The 13,844-nt window shown below is 37.9% G+C and overlaps 1 protein-coding gene across 2 annotated transcripts in view; it reads left to right on the forward strand.

Annotated features, from left to right (window-relative positions):
• Positions 1-13,844, forward strand: part of LOC142344367 (uncharacterized) — an 83,364-nt gene that overhangs the window by 34,574 nt on the left and 34,946 nt on the right. Inside the window, exon 3 of one of the 2 annotated variants that reach the window (XM_075395959.1) lies at positions 13,384-13,572. In XM_075395959.1, coding sequence (XP_075252074.1) covers positions 13,384-13,572 — 189 coding nt within the window. The remainder of the gene's footprint in view (positions 1-13,383; positions 13,573-13,844) is intronic. The other variant, XM_075395960.1, reaches the window with a different exon arrangement.

Below are 13,844 nucleotides of genomic sequence, written 5' to 3' on the forward strand. Positions count from 1 at the left end.
GAAATTTAGTTGGCGAATGAAACTATAAAAATGTTTTCAAAAATGCAGACATAACTGTTAGCTTGGGGTATGAGTAGGTAGGGTGTTGGAAAATTGTAAGCTGGGAGCGGGGACTTAGAGAGGCGGGGTAGGTAAGCGGGTGGGGCAGACAGGTTAGTGTTAATTGGTCCGGGTGGGACGCAAGTTTGGTAGAAGTGGGGAGGGTAGAGGTAGTGTTGGTAGTTGGGTGGGTAACTGTATCTTGGACTGTCAGTAGGTTCCGCTATGGGAAGAGAAGTTCTCAAAATGTTTGTTCAATCTGGAATATTATCATGAGTTTTTGATTACTATACAGTAAAACTAAGCTACTGTTAAAGTTCAGAGCTCGAAAACTGAATGAACTCAATACTTTTAAAAACGAAGTGAAAGTTCAAGCGATGACCAGACCTGCTTCAGCTAGGAAACGAAGGTAGAATACCGAAAATAATTTGAAGAGCCGTAGAACATCCCTAAGGTAGCCTTTTCTAAATCAAAATATCAAAGACAAAATTTAAAGAAAAGTGATTGCCTTGTAAAACTGTACAAATGCAGACATGGTTTTTAGTTTAGGATTATGGGTGGACGGGTGGTGGAGGCTACTGGGGGAATTGGTGGTGGGACATTTGTGGGTGTTGATGTGGCGGCTTTGGTGGGGGTGGTGGTGGGGTAGTAGGGTAGTAAGGGGGTACCTTTTAGAAATCCATTAGACCTCTTCGTGTCGTAGAAACCTGCACAATGGAAGTAATCACCGAGTTGTAAACGAGACCAACAGGACAAATATCTCAAATTTTTCATTCGAGAGCTATTAAAAAACACCATCATTTTGCCAAAAACGGCTTTAATTCCCTTCGTTTTTCGGTCTTTAAAAATCATTTGAGGGAATAAGCTGTTTTTTCATGTACAAAACCTGAATTTCACACAAAATGTTTGCCTACGACAAACAATTGACCTTTAATTTGTCTAATTGTGTGCTACACCATTTCTTGTGCGGAATTATCGCCTGCTCTTGCCTAAGATTTGTTCTTTTTAAACTTCTCGGTAGTTGTTTCCCTCATATCATAAATGCTGCGTTTCTTTTCTCCACAACTGTTCAAACCGCCAAAAAACAATACAAGGTGCAAAATTTTGATTTTGTTTTCTCGGATTTTTCCGTATGTGTCCTAAATGCTGTTGGTGGTGCAAAAAATATGCAACCGCTAAGCGGAAATGACTCAATTTCTTTTCTTATATTTGTATGACCACGGAGATAAAATAGTGGGAAAAATTTTTAAACACGAGGAGTTTTTTAGGGTTGAAGACCCATAGTTGGCAATTTCAACACGGTAAATTGTGTGTTCAACAAACATCCTGTAAAAAAAATTTAATTGGGCACGAATAACATCCTCCAAGTATCGCAAATAGCAATAAAGTTTGAGAAACAATATCTGCTGATGAAGATACAGCTTACACGCAATCTAGGGGTTATTTTCTGGCAGAACAGTTAGTAGAATTATAAAACTAATTCCAATCTGCTTTAAGATAAAATGAGCTGAAATTAATTCAAATGGATTCAGTTTCAGCTCCAATTGATTGCCAGCTTGAGCAGCCCAATGTTTATCTTTAAGGAAGTTGAGCACCTTTGGTATGCAGAGTTTACTGTAAGAAATGTGCATATAAGACAAACTGTAGCGCTTTTATTCAGATCCTCATCCCAATCGGGTCACAAATTTTATAGACATATTTTCCTTGTCATTGCTCACAATGCTTGTAATTTTCAACAAACATGGCAGTAATAAATGAAATAACCGACCAACGTCGGGCAAACTCCTCTAAAACGACCGGTGAGCTGCTGGCTTCTGTAGTAGATAGCTGGGGCTTAAGGATGCTGGCATCAAAAAACTATAATTTTGCATCAATTTTTTGCGGTGCATCTTGCTCAATTGATGTTGCACTTAGAGTTAAAAAACATTGCGCTAATGCAGGGCTTTGAATTGCGGTTATAGTGCAAGAATTAAAGTTATCACAGCATTTGATCAAATCCTGTGATAACTTTAATTCTTGCACCATGACCACAATTCAAAGGCCTGTATTAGTGCAAATTTTTTACTCTAAATTTGACATCAATTGATCAAGACGCACCACAGAGTTTCTGATGCGGAACTAACTCGTGAAATGAACTAGGTTACTCAAATTTTTGTGATAGCTAAGACCATCAAGTGGGATCCAACATTAATCACTAAAACCAGAAAAAGAGAGGAAGATAAATATAATTAATTTCTACCTAGAAACAGAGAAAAACCAGGAAGAATGTTAAAGTATTTTTTAATAATCTTGAATGGATTTAAAAACTGAATGGGCTCTTAACACTAAATCTACTAATAGGGTAGGCCGTTGTGGTCTTTTTCCATAAAACATAAAATGATTGTTTTCTTGGTTAATTTTTAGTAATTATATTAAGCAGCAAGAAATTTTTTGATGGAATTTTTCAATTTGAGGTTGGTCGAAATCACACAGACAGATTAATTAATCCAACTCGGGATAAATAAACCGGTGGGTCCGTCCAATAATCTGTCTGTCAATGTATTCTCAAGTCAAAAATTGTGTCAATATGAAATTGTGACTTATTTTGGAGTCTAAACCTGGCTTCACTTTGTTTTGATGGGACAGCTGATCGGTGACCCAGTAAACTGAATTGTGACAGAATCTAAAACAGGCTAGTAAACAAATAATCACCAAATTCAAAGACATAAGCTTCTCTCTATGACAGTTAATTATTAAGTTATTGTACGTTTTGCTTCTTTTAGTTCATCTCTGCGAGAACTGATATACTTACTATGGTGCTGCAAACTTAAATGAATAACATACAACATTTACAATTACCCTAATTTATACGGTGATATGGTGACGAGCCCGAAATCAGCTCACCGAAATAGTGAGAAACTTTGCCGACCCCTTATTATATTAATATATCAAAGAGAAGTAGACGTGAAGCTAGAGACAAACATAAAAAACACCCAGAAGACAAACAGAAAAACAACTGAAAAAACACATAGAAATTCAAAAACGTAGCAAACATTCGGACCCGAAGGAATGCATCCTAATGGAATGTTGAGCAGTCAATCACCAAATTTTTGGAGTCAACAATTCTTGGTGAAAGAAAACTGGGAAAGGACAACAGAAAACTATGGAAAAAGTGCGAAAAATTTGGACTATTGAAATCAAAAAGGTGGCAAATAATGCAAGAGCTCGCTGAGTTACAAGCGAGACGAGAAACAATCCGATATAGATTTCTGGTATACATGCATTGAGAAATATGCAAACTGTAAAAAAAAAACTAAGACGAAAGATAAAAAACTATGCAGGCATTATTGCCCAACGGAATAAAAAACAGAGCACAAGCCGTTACATACCAAGAGATGAAGAAAAACGTTCGGCGAAATCCACAGTTAGTGGCGATATCCATAGTTAGTGAATACAACCAGCAACAACACAAAGTCCAGGAGTACACCCGATATAAAGCAGTAACTAATAGCAAAAATCAGAAAACCGCGAAAACACGGCAATACAAAATTGGCCACATCTCCGGAGATTAAGTGCTCTCGGAAACAAAATTATAAATAATGAATAAACCTAAAATATTTGGATCTAGAACAACGCAATGTCGCAAAAAATGTTCAACAGAAAAATACAAATGTCAGAAAAAGCAAAACTAATATACGTTCAAACAAAATGAACCAAAAATTGGGGAAACAACAGCACAAAACGTAAGCACCGAAGTCCAAGACAAGCGGTTTCGGAAAAAACCCAGGGAAAAACCCTCCAGCCAAAATTAGGTAGAAAAAAACAACGGAAAGAAACCCCCAAGGAAAAAACCCACAGAAAAAAACTCACTTGACTGTCAAAGAGATTTAAAATCAATCAAATTAAAATAAATGAATTTTATTCTAACAGAATTTCAATGATAGAAAGCAAAAAATTGAAATAGTTTCTCAAAATGACATGTTTGAAACAGTTAATTGCAAATACACTATGGTACCAAAAAGCTACGTACACCTAAAGATTTTTTAAAAAGCGCTACAAACAACAAATAATATGACATTGTGAGTTCAAATTTGTTCTCTAATAACGCGTCATTGCACCTTTAGCTTTTTAAACGTCTAGTAGACGGTTTTATAGTTTTCATGCAGGTTTCTCACGACGTCTGCGTCAAGTTCATTCCAAATTTCATACACTTTTTCTTCTAAATTTTCTCAAAAAGTTGTCTGTTTTCGTAATCGTTGCTTCAAAATCGCCCATACATTTTCAATAGGATTCAGATCTGGACTGTATGCTGGCCATTCCAGTACCTTCCACTCGTTTTCTTGGAAGAAATTGCCGATGATCTGCAATTTATGCACAGGAGCATTATATTGTTGAAAATAATGTCAAGGAAATGCATTTTTTCTTCGTAAATTTTCAGAATTTCCAAATAACCGTCAGCGTTTAGCTTGTTTGGACACTTAATAAGCATTTGGGGTCCATCTGATCGTATTGCACCCCAAAACATAAGTGATCGTTTGTCCGAACTCAAATTTTTTGTGTTTTTTTTCAAATCCCGTTCCATTTCTTCGAACAACCCTAACAATCCCGTCGCTCGAGATGCGCACCCTTGTTTCATCAGTAAAAACAACATTCTGCCAGAACGACAACGGCTTCTTGAGCTTATTGATACACCATTTTGAACGCAAACACTTGCTTTTCTTCTTCAAACTGACTTTTATTGCAGCATTTCTTAAAAAAACGCCATATTTTATGATAATTCGTCTAACTGTACCTCTGGAAATTGTCTCGTAGCAAAACTAAGCATTATGAGCCACTCGAATGCGCTCCAGTGAGGTTTTGAGATCTTTCAAAACATCGGCAATTAACTTTTTTTCTGATTTTTTTTACAACTTCCGCTCGATTTTTGGGCCTCGAAACTGTTGTTTTTCAGGTAACGTTTGTATGCATACAATGCACTGGATCTTGATTTCAAGTTGAGTTGCTTTTGTATTTTAGATTATGAAAATCCGACATCTCGTAGCGTAAGAACTTGGAAAACGTTAAAAGAACAAAGCGGTTTACACCATCTTTTCTGTTTAAGCGGAGAAAGTGAGAATGAAATTTCTCTTAAAACTTCTAAATTTCACACCTTTTTTCACGCCTTAGCGCAAATCATGCATATGAAGCACGAATCATGCTTTGAAAGCAGAAATCATGCTGTACGTAGCTTTTTGGTACCATAGTGTATTTTACAAAATTCTAAATTTTCCACATTGTGGCATATTGACAAAGCGTTGTTTTTCGCTTACTCCCATTCCTGTTGAGGCGGCTGAAATAAACTTCCTCAAAATAGTCAACAAAATCCAGAGCTTCGAATTCGCAGCGATAATTGCAGCATTTTGAACCAAGATTCAGTATGTTTGGGGGGGGGGGCGAATGTGCAAGTGCTGCAAACGGTAACATTGAAGGTTACTAAGGTCTAGCAGGTATGCTGTCAGTTCTCCAATAGAGCATTGATAAAACTCTAAACATGGGAACTCAGTAGAGCTGGACCACATTTCGATTTGCAACAAGAAAAACAGGAAAGAAATTTTAACGAAACTTGGACTACATAAAGAATAAAGTTGAATATAAAGGACACAGAGCATCCACCGAAAGAACAATAAATTCAAAATAATCAACTGGTTAAGATACAATACAGACAAAATGGGTATCCGACCAAAAACTGGAAAACCGAGGCAGTTCTCTCACTGGGTGCGTTAAAAATGTTAGGGTTGGAAGGTTATTTCTCTGATTGAGGCAATTTTCTCGTTGCATTCCAGTCAAATCTAAACAACATAAACGCCTTCAAGAAAAATTTAGACGTTCCAGAGACGCGTTGGAAACGAGAAAAACGCGGACGAGCATTTTAAAAAGCAAAATCAAAAGTCCGAAACACAAAATACCTCACGCACTACAACAAGAGAAAGAAGAAACAATTAATTTGTTGGCTGCATGTAGACTCGGATGTTGAGCAGTATTTTGGCAAAATGAAAATGGAACGAAACGACAAATCGTTGACGGAAACAGACAATATAAAGAAACCAACTGATCAGATGTAAAGAAAAACTTACCCATCACTAAATTCAGCATCAATTGGTAAGAACGAAAATTAATGGGAGCTATCGATATTTTTAAGGATGCGTGAATGAAGAATACTACTTCTGAATCTTCAGATGAAACTTCTTAGACTACGCCAAAAACAGTCAAAAATGAACAACTGTTACACAAATGTTCAAAGAAAAGTTGTGCACTGATGGTCATTACAGGACCAATTACACACCATTTCGGACATCATTCAAACTTCAAACTGGCATCAGTTATTCTAAAGCAACCAGTTGAGAAGAAAGAAAACACGCTGCGAACGTCAAAAAGAGCTGTTTAGGGAGCAGTCCTTTTAATCACTGCATCATTTTGTTTTAATTCTCTAAAACAACAATTCACTACTATTTGCGTCGAAAATTTACAAGGTGAATGAAATTTTTGAGTTGAACAAAAACAGTGAAAAACAAATCAGAAAAACAAAGAGCGGAAAAAAAGACTCCGCGATGTTCAAGATGACAGGAGTGAGAAAAAAACGTGTGAGACTTGTATCACAAGACACTCATACTGCAATCGAAACCCTTTACGCGTATACAAACTATAGATACGTTAGACGAAACTCTAGAGACATGCATATACAGCCCCAAAAGATCACAGAAAACTAAAAAAACATCCCAACAGATTTCGCAACATTTTATTCGCAACAAAAAACATGTGCGTGGCTTGGACCACGAACGAAAAAACCCTATACCAATACTTGACGGAAACGAACGACTAAGATTTGACTGCAGGGCTACCTAAACCATTGAAGTGGATATCATCATTCAAGGAATGTATGTGTCATACGTGGACATCATTCAAAAATTTAGAGCAGTAAAATTAACAAGATGCACTATTTTGGTTCAATTTTTTGCCCTTCATTTGCTTACTAATCAGATTTCATTTCGTAAATCCAGCTTGTCTTTGTTATTGTCTGTCCACCTCTACTTTACTTCCCGCTGCATCATCAACCAATTTTGTTCACAAATAATGTTGTTGACGACTACTTCACTTTCATTCTGTTTTATCAATGAGTTCAAATTGAGTCGTCAAACTTTTTTTTTGATTTTGCGCGGCAAAGCTGAGGCTAGAAATTAGACACGCATTTCGCTTAGAGAAATCCACTCTAGAAATTTAGTTGTTATCACGCGCAGCGAAGACGGTAGTAAATTAATTAAAAACAACTTGGCATAGCCAGCAAGAGAAACGAACCTTGAGATTGACGGCTTTTGGGACAAGCCCACTCCTGACCCACCTCTTCGCTGAGAAAATTGGAGAGCTAGTCGTATCGCCAAAAACATCATATTGGACACGCTGCTCGGCCCCAAACTAGAAATGGTGAATTTGCCATTGGATCCGATATACGAGGAGAAAATTTTAGGTTCATCAGAAAAATGGGAACGGGAACGCAATGCCCGAAAAGCTAAGAAGAAAACAAACTGGCAGAACAAATATCAACGCTTGGTGGAAGTTGGCATAATGTGCGGAGATAAACATTGGGAACTCGGCGACCCAAAGACTGCGTCGCTGCTATGCGTGAGTATCGGATCGGTGTGGAAGGGCGTCGAAATCTTAACATCAAGAACCCGCACATCTTCGTAGACGCATTGTCTACATCAGAAGTTTGGAAATTATTAGGAGAGGCGTTCATCAGACCCTGTAATATAGAATTTATCAGACATTTTTTCCACAAAACGACACAACTGCAAAATGAAAAGGTAAAACACTTCTACCGAAAGCTCAAGAGAATTAGCAGATAACTGTGCTTTTGAAATAAAGAAGAAACACTCGTCAGCGATGTCTTTATAACAAATTTAATCGATCCAGAAATTCCAAAAGAGTTGCTGAAACATACGGCGGAACCCAGTAAGTTTCTCGAATTATTAAACATCAATATGGAATTCGGGATGCAAACTCAATTTTCAATTCAAGCCCATAATAAAACCCTTGTTGCGGCAAGCTTGAATACGATCCAGTATCCGTCTATCACCCGCTCCTCAAATTGGTCAACTACAAAACATTTCTCGAAACAGGGTGCTAGACAACCACTGTTCCACTGCTGAAACTGCAGGATAGTAAGAATCCCGGGTCACAGAGCCAAATGTACTGCAAGTCGATCAACATGCAATAATTGAAATTTAATGAACGTCGTTGACAAAGTTTGTCGTAAAACAAACAAGCAAAGAAAAGCTGCTAACCACAAGAAAAAATCGGTAAATGTTCTAGAGGAAGAACCCAAACCAAAAAATTCAAAAACACGTACAATCTTTAACTGGAAACGGATTATATGAATCCAACTATAGCGGTGGGATGACAATATGGTTGCTACACTCGACAATGGTATCGAAAAAATTGAACCAATAAATATGACCACCAAAATCGGAAGCATCTCCACTACCCTACTGGTTGATTCGGGAAGTGCATGCATTATTTTGGACACGCCACTCGCCACGCGAATAGCTAAGAGCAGTCTAGAAGCAATATGGGTGAGCGAAATGGACAAACCTCAGTTGCGTACGTTATCGAATCCGATCGAGGCTAAAAGTAACATACGAACTCCAGTGACAAGCAATGGCTGGCTCATTACAGATGCAGAGCTCAAAGTGGTAGCACAAGAACAAATCGGTAAATGTTCTAGAGGAAGAACCCTAACCCAAAAATTCAAAAAACACGTACAGTCTTCAACTGGAAACGGATTATATGATTTCGACTATAGCGGTGGCATGACAATATGGTTGCTACACTCGACAATGATATCGAAAAAATTGAACTAATAAATATGACAACCCAAATCGGAAGCTTCTCCACTACCCTACTGGTTGATTCAAGAAGTGCATGTAGCATTTTGGACACGTCACTTGCCACGCGAGTAGCTAAGAGCAGTCCAGAAGCAACATGGGTGAGCGAAATGGACAAACCTCAGTTAAGTACGTTATCGAATCCGATCGAGGCTAAAAGTAACATACGAACCCAAGTGACAAGCAATGGCTGGCACATTACAGATGCAGGGTTCAAAGATGTAGACGATGGCCTGAAACCACTAATGACAACGATCTTTTTGATCAGCTTGGACTTGCAGTCACACGACTCCAATTTGAAAAAAGGTAATCAAGTGAATATAATTTCAACAGATTGCGCATTTAAAGAACATGTAGCAATTTAATTTCTTTGTCTGATAACCCGTAATTGAAGATCAAAAAATTATGTAGCCAAATCAAAACTTCATAAACACTTCCAACCAAGACATCAAACAGAAAAACGCATTCCAAATAATTTACAAGATAAAATAAATTTAAAACTCAAAAAATTAATTGATGAAAAACACATCAGAAAACTCACAATCTGCCCTACTTATCTCCTCTATTGTAGTCACCGTTAAGAAGGATGATTCAATAAAGCTAATTCAATTCTAAAAATCAGAACAAAGCTATCCACAAAAGCCAATATCAAGCAAATATCAATATCCAACAACTTAGCGATCCCGTATCGTAAAGCACTACCTTCTTCTTAACGTTAGATCTTAAATATCCATATAGCCAACTGAATTTAAATCGCAAAAATACTAACCATTGCAACTTTAACACAATAAGTCGTGATATGACAGGCACATGCCAATTTCAAACAAGATTTTATGGCCTCACTGCACTGATATGCCTACAGAGTTACAAAATGCAGCGGATTTTACCTACTTAGGTTTAAATAAATGCCTACTGATCTATAGATAACATATTAATAGTTAGTAATTGAATAGATGAAGAACATAAAAAATACGTCTTTGATTGCCACCGTCATCTAGATGAGGAAAACTTTTGGGTTAATTTGCCTTAATGTCACTTTGCAAAGTTAGAAGTAAATTGGCTGGGTTATCACATATCATAAAAAAAAATTCTGCCCATCGAAAACAAAACATTTGCCATTTTGTCACATGAAGCACTGAAAACCTTAAAGGAACTTTGATTTTTTTCCTGGTTTTTTACATTTAATTAGCAATTTTTTTCCAAATCTTGCTCAAAAAAGTTATGCACTAGGTCAATGCTGACCCTCCGTCTACCCCAACACCCGACTCGCCGTCGTCGGCCGCCTCATCAAACGTCTCAGAACTCACAATTAGCCCCCAAGTCCCAACATTTGATAATATTGTGGGGGAAGTACTTAACAAAAGCCTAATAGCTTCTCACCAGCAAAGTCGAGGTACTAAGAAAAGTGCGAGGCTGCGTTCTCACCAATAACGAGAAATGGCTATCAAAGATAAAAGATAAAGCCGTACATTCACTCATTCTGGAGGGACTAACATGTGCGATCCGGATGCCTTTACATAGATAAAAAAAATCGCGCTCCCGACGTCTTGCGAGAAGTCCTTACTGACGACATACACGCTAGCCACCCGGGTACCTGATATGTAAGGAAACACATTAAAGGTGGCCATACATGAATAGGGAGTTGGTTGTCAAATCAACAGAGTGTAAAGATAGCACTGGATTTGGTAAGAATCGTAAATCGGTAATTTCCGCTAGGCAATTCACCCCTCATGCCTTGTGCTGAACACAACAAGGAAGTGCAAATTGATTTTGGTGATGTAATTATGATGAAGAAGACAACGAAGTATATTTTATAGCTGCAAAAGATAGCTTTTTCAAATACCCCATAGCATGTATATTCGAAAAAGCAACTGGCCGAGATGTACCGAAATTTTTGGACATGTATATTGAAAATTGTGGTGTACGACGTAAAATCCGATTAGATCAAGCAAAATGTCTTGTGGAAAGCCAGTACAGAACTTTTATCATAGAAATAATATAGAACCTCCAGTAAAAGATCACCCAGCAATCGAACTGGTAGAAAATCTAAAAGAGACTATTAAAAATAGGATTCCTTGTATCAAAGGAAAGAAATTGACTAACAAATTCGTCCGAAAAACAAATTCGTTCGACATAAAGCCAGCTTTAAAGATCATACTTCACCAGCTGCGATTATGTAAACAAAAAACAACAAATATTCTGCCCTTCACATATTGGTAGAAAATTTAATACTCAGCTGAGCGTAATAAGTACTGCACCAAAAATTTCTAATATCTCTCGTACGAGGGTACTGTATAGTACTTTATAGATGAAGAAACAGTTTAAATAGAAGTCAATCTCCCAGACGATAAAAGGATCAAAGGATATCGGTGCGATATCGAAGTTGAGAGAGGGGAATGACAAGGGCCACATATGATGCAAAGGAACGTGAGAAGAACAGCGATGACGGCGAATCATGTTTTCTACATTCAAGACTCAGCCACCCAATTCCCTTATCTGAACGAAATGTACAGCTAAAATTGGACTAAAAAATACCCGGAAGAAAAGGTCAAAGAAAAACATGAAAACCTCCGTGAATTCTTCGCCACGTGCTCGAACATTGTCAAAGTGATTCTCTCAAATTCGAAAGTTAAGGTGCCAGGAAAATCGATAGTAGCGATATTGCGAAGTTTGAGCACCAAACCCCCCTTAAAGTGTACGCAGACCGACGTTGACCCCGTACTGGTGAAAAACTGCTACAGGAAAAAGATTCAGAGCCACGTCAAGGAATTCACACGAAAGCTCAAAGGCAACAAGAAGATGAAAAAGAAAAGACGTGAGCTGGGGAGTGGCGTCTCATCTTCAAAATGAAATATCGCACGCGCTATGAGAGGACGCATTCCAAAATTCCCGGAATTCTTGGCAATCAGAGAGCGACATCCTTCACTAACTGAAGAATCGCCAGTCGATTTAACCCTGCAATAGCTTAAAATGCAACCTCATCTGCTCTAAAACAAGTTCCTCCCACTCAGGGGATTAATAACACGGACAAGCGATCCAGTGGAGGAACCTGAAGGAGTCCAAATTATTATGGTTATTTCGACTCGTCATCGGAATTACTGGTAAACTGATCCTCCTTAACGTGAGCGCCTAGCTGGAGACGTCAAAGATGTCCAGCCACCGTCCACATCCGCTATCAAAACGGTGCAAGCAACAGCGGATTTGGTATTAGAGGAGAGAAACCTGGCGCCTTCCATTGGAGAAGTCTCCCCTGCCAGTCTGCGAGTGGGATATTTTAATGACAACAGGTGCCCGACACCCGAGGAGAACATAATATACATGACAGTAAATGAAGCGGAATTAGAAATTGACTCCGCTTAAAACAGTTTTGGACAACTATTAAAACTGTATATTTTTACCTATCATTAGCTATTATAACCAGTAAATAAATTTTTATTACATATTTAACCGGGAACCGTAGGAAAGACAATAGGCATAATTTGCATCTGCTTTAGGATCTTGGGGAAAACAATACTTTACATCACCCGTTGTGAAGTATACTACAGGTATTCTAACTTAAACATCATTCCTCTAAAAAACAAACAATTTACTAGAAAGCAATATGGAAGTAAACAAGACAAATTTTTCGAAAAATTATTCAAAACTTTTATGGACATTTGAACTCGGCTGCCTAAGACCATAACTGAAACGGCCAGAGAAGTTCGGGAAAACTACTGGAGGGAAACCAAGAACAGCAGCCGTCTGGCTGGAGTGGACGCGTAAAGCAAACCAAAACTACGGGCAATAGTTATGACAACACAAAATTTATCAAGTAGACAGCGAAACCAACACACCGCAATATCAGTCGTAAAACCAAATTAGCACCGCCAACATTAGAAAAAAACCCAACTATATGATAACCAAATTGAAACGTCGAATGCAGTATCAGTTGGCGCAATGTTTATTGCTCAAAGTGAATATAAGATGTTCGACAGAGCGAAGAAGGGGGGTCAATCAGCACTACAAGTTTCCACTTTTATTTTTTAAAGTTACAGTTATAATTATGCTCTACCACCCTTAATTAAGCGGGAAAATAGGGGCGCATTTTTTTTATTTTACACTATTTACATTCTTTTCCCCGTTGTTTTTGGGTAAAATGCTCGGCCCGGGTGGCTAGAGACCACCGTATTTACAAAAAATTATAATGTTTGAAACCAAAATCTCTCAGATACGACAAGAAAGTTCAACACACACTGAATAGTTATCCAAGAAATATGGGCTGTGGAAACAGCAAAGATTTGGGGAAAAAGCACGTTTATCTGCACAAAATATGTTCGATTTATCGCCCATTTTACTTAGTTTAGTAGCGATTGTTGAATAATGCAATTTGTTGTTAACTGTGCACTTATGACTTATTTTTGGTAGAACCTTTGATTTAATTTGCTGAAATTTTAACTTGTGCTTTTAGATATCAGCTGTTTCGTTATGGCACGAAGCAAGACCACAAATTGCACGCCTTTGTTCGAATGAAGAAGAAGGACATTCTGCAGAGGTATAGTGACATCAAACAATACTCAGATGGCAGGCGATCTTTCAGAATCAACACCAATAACAGGCCAATACAACTGAAAAGAATCCAGCATAATTTTGGGTATCGGTAAAAAAACGACTGACACAACTACTTTCTCCCCCTCCCCAACCCCACCCCCCTCCCTCCTACTTTTTCTTCTACTTCTACCCCCCCCCTTCGTCCTCTTCTCCTTCTTCTTCTCCAAGTTGTATAAATTATTGGTGGAATTGAAAAGTAGGACTAATTGTCTGAGAAAACAGTTTTTTTAACAGTTCCTTGTAGTAACTAGCAAACATCACCTCGTTAGAGCTAAAAAGCATGCAAAATTATTTGAAAAATTGGCATGGCCAATCTCGTCT

The sequence above is a fragment of the Convolutriloba macropyga genome, chromosome 8 (genome assembly GCF_964194025.1).
Source record: "Convolutriloba macropyga chromosome 8, txConMacr16.3, whole genome shotgun sequence".
NCBI classification, from domain to species: Eukaryota; Metazoa; Xenacoelomorpha; order Acoela; family Convolutidae; genus Convolutriloba; species Convolutriloba macropyga.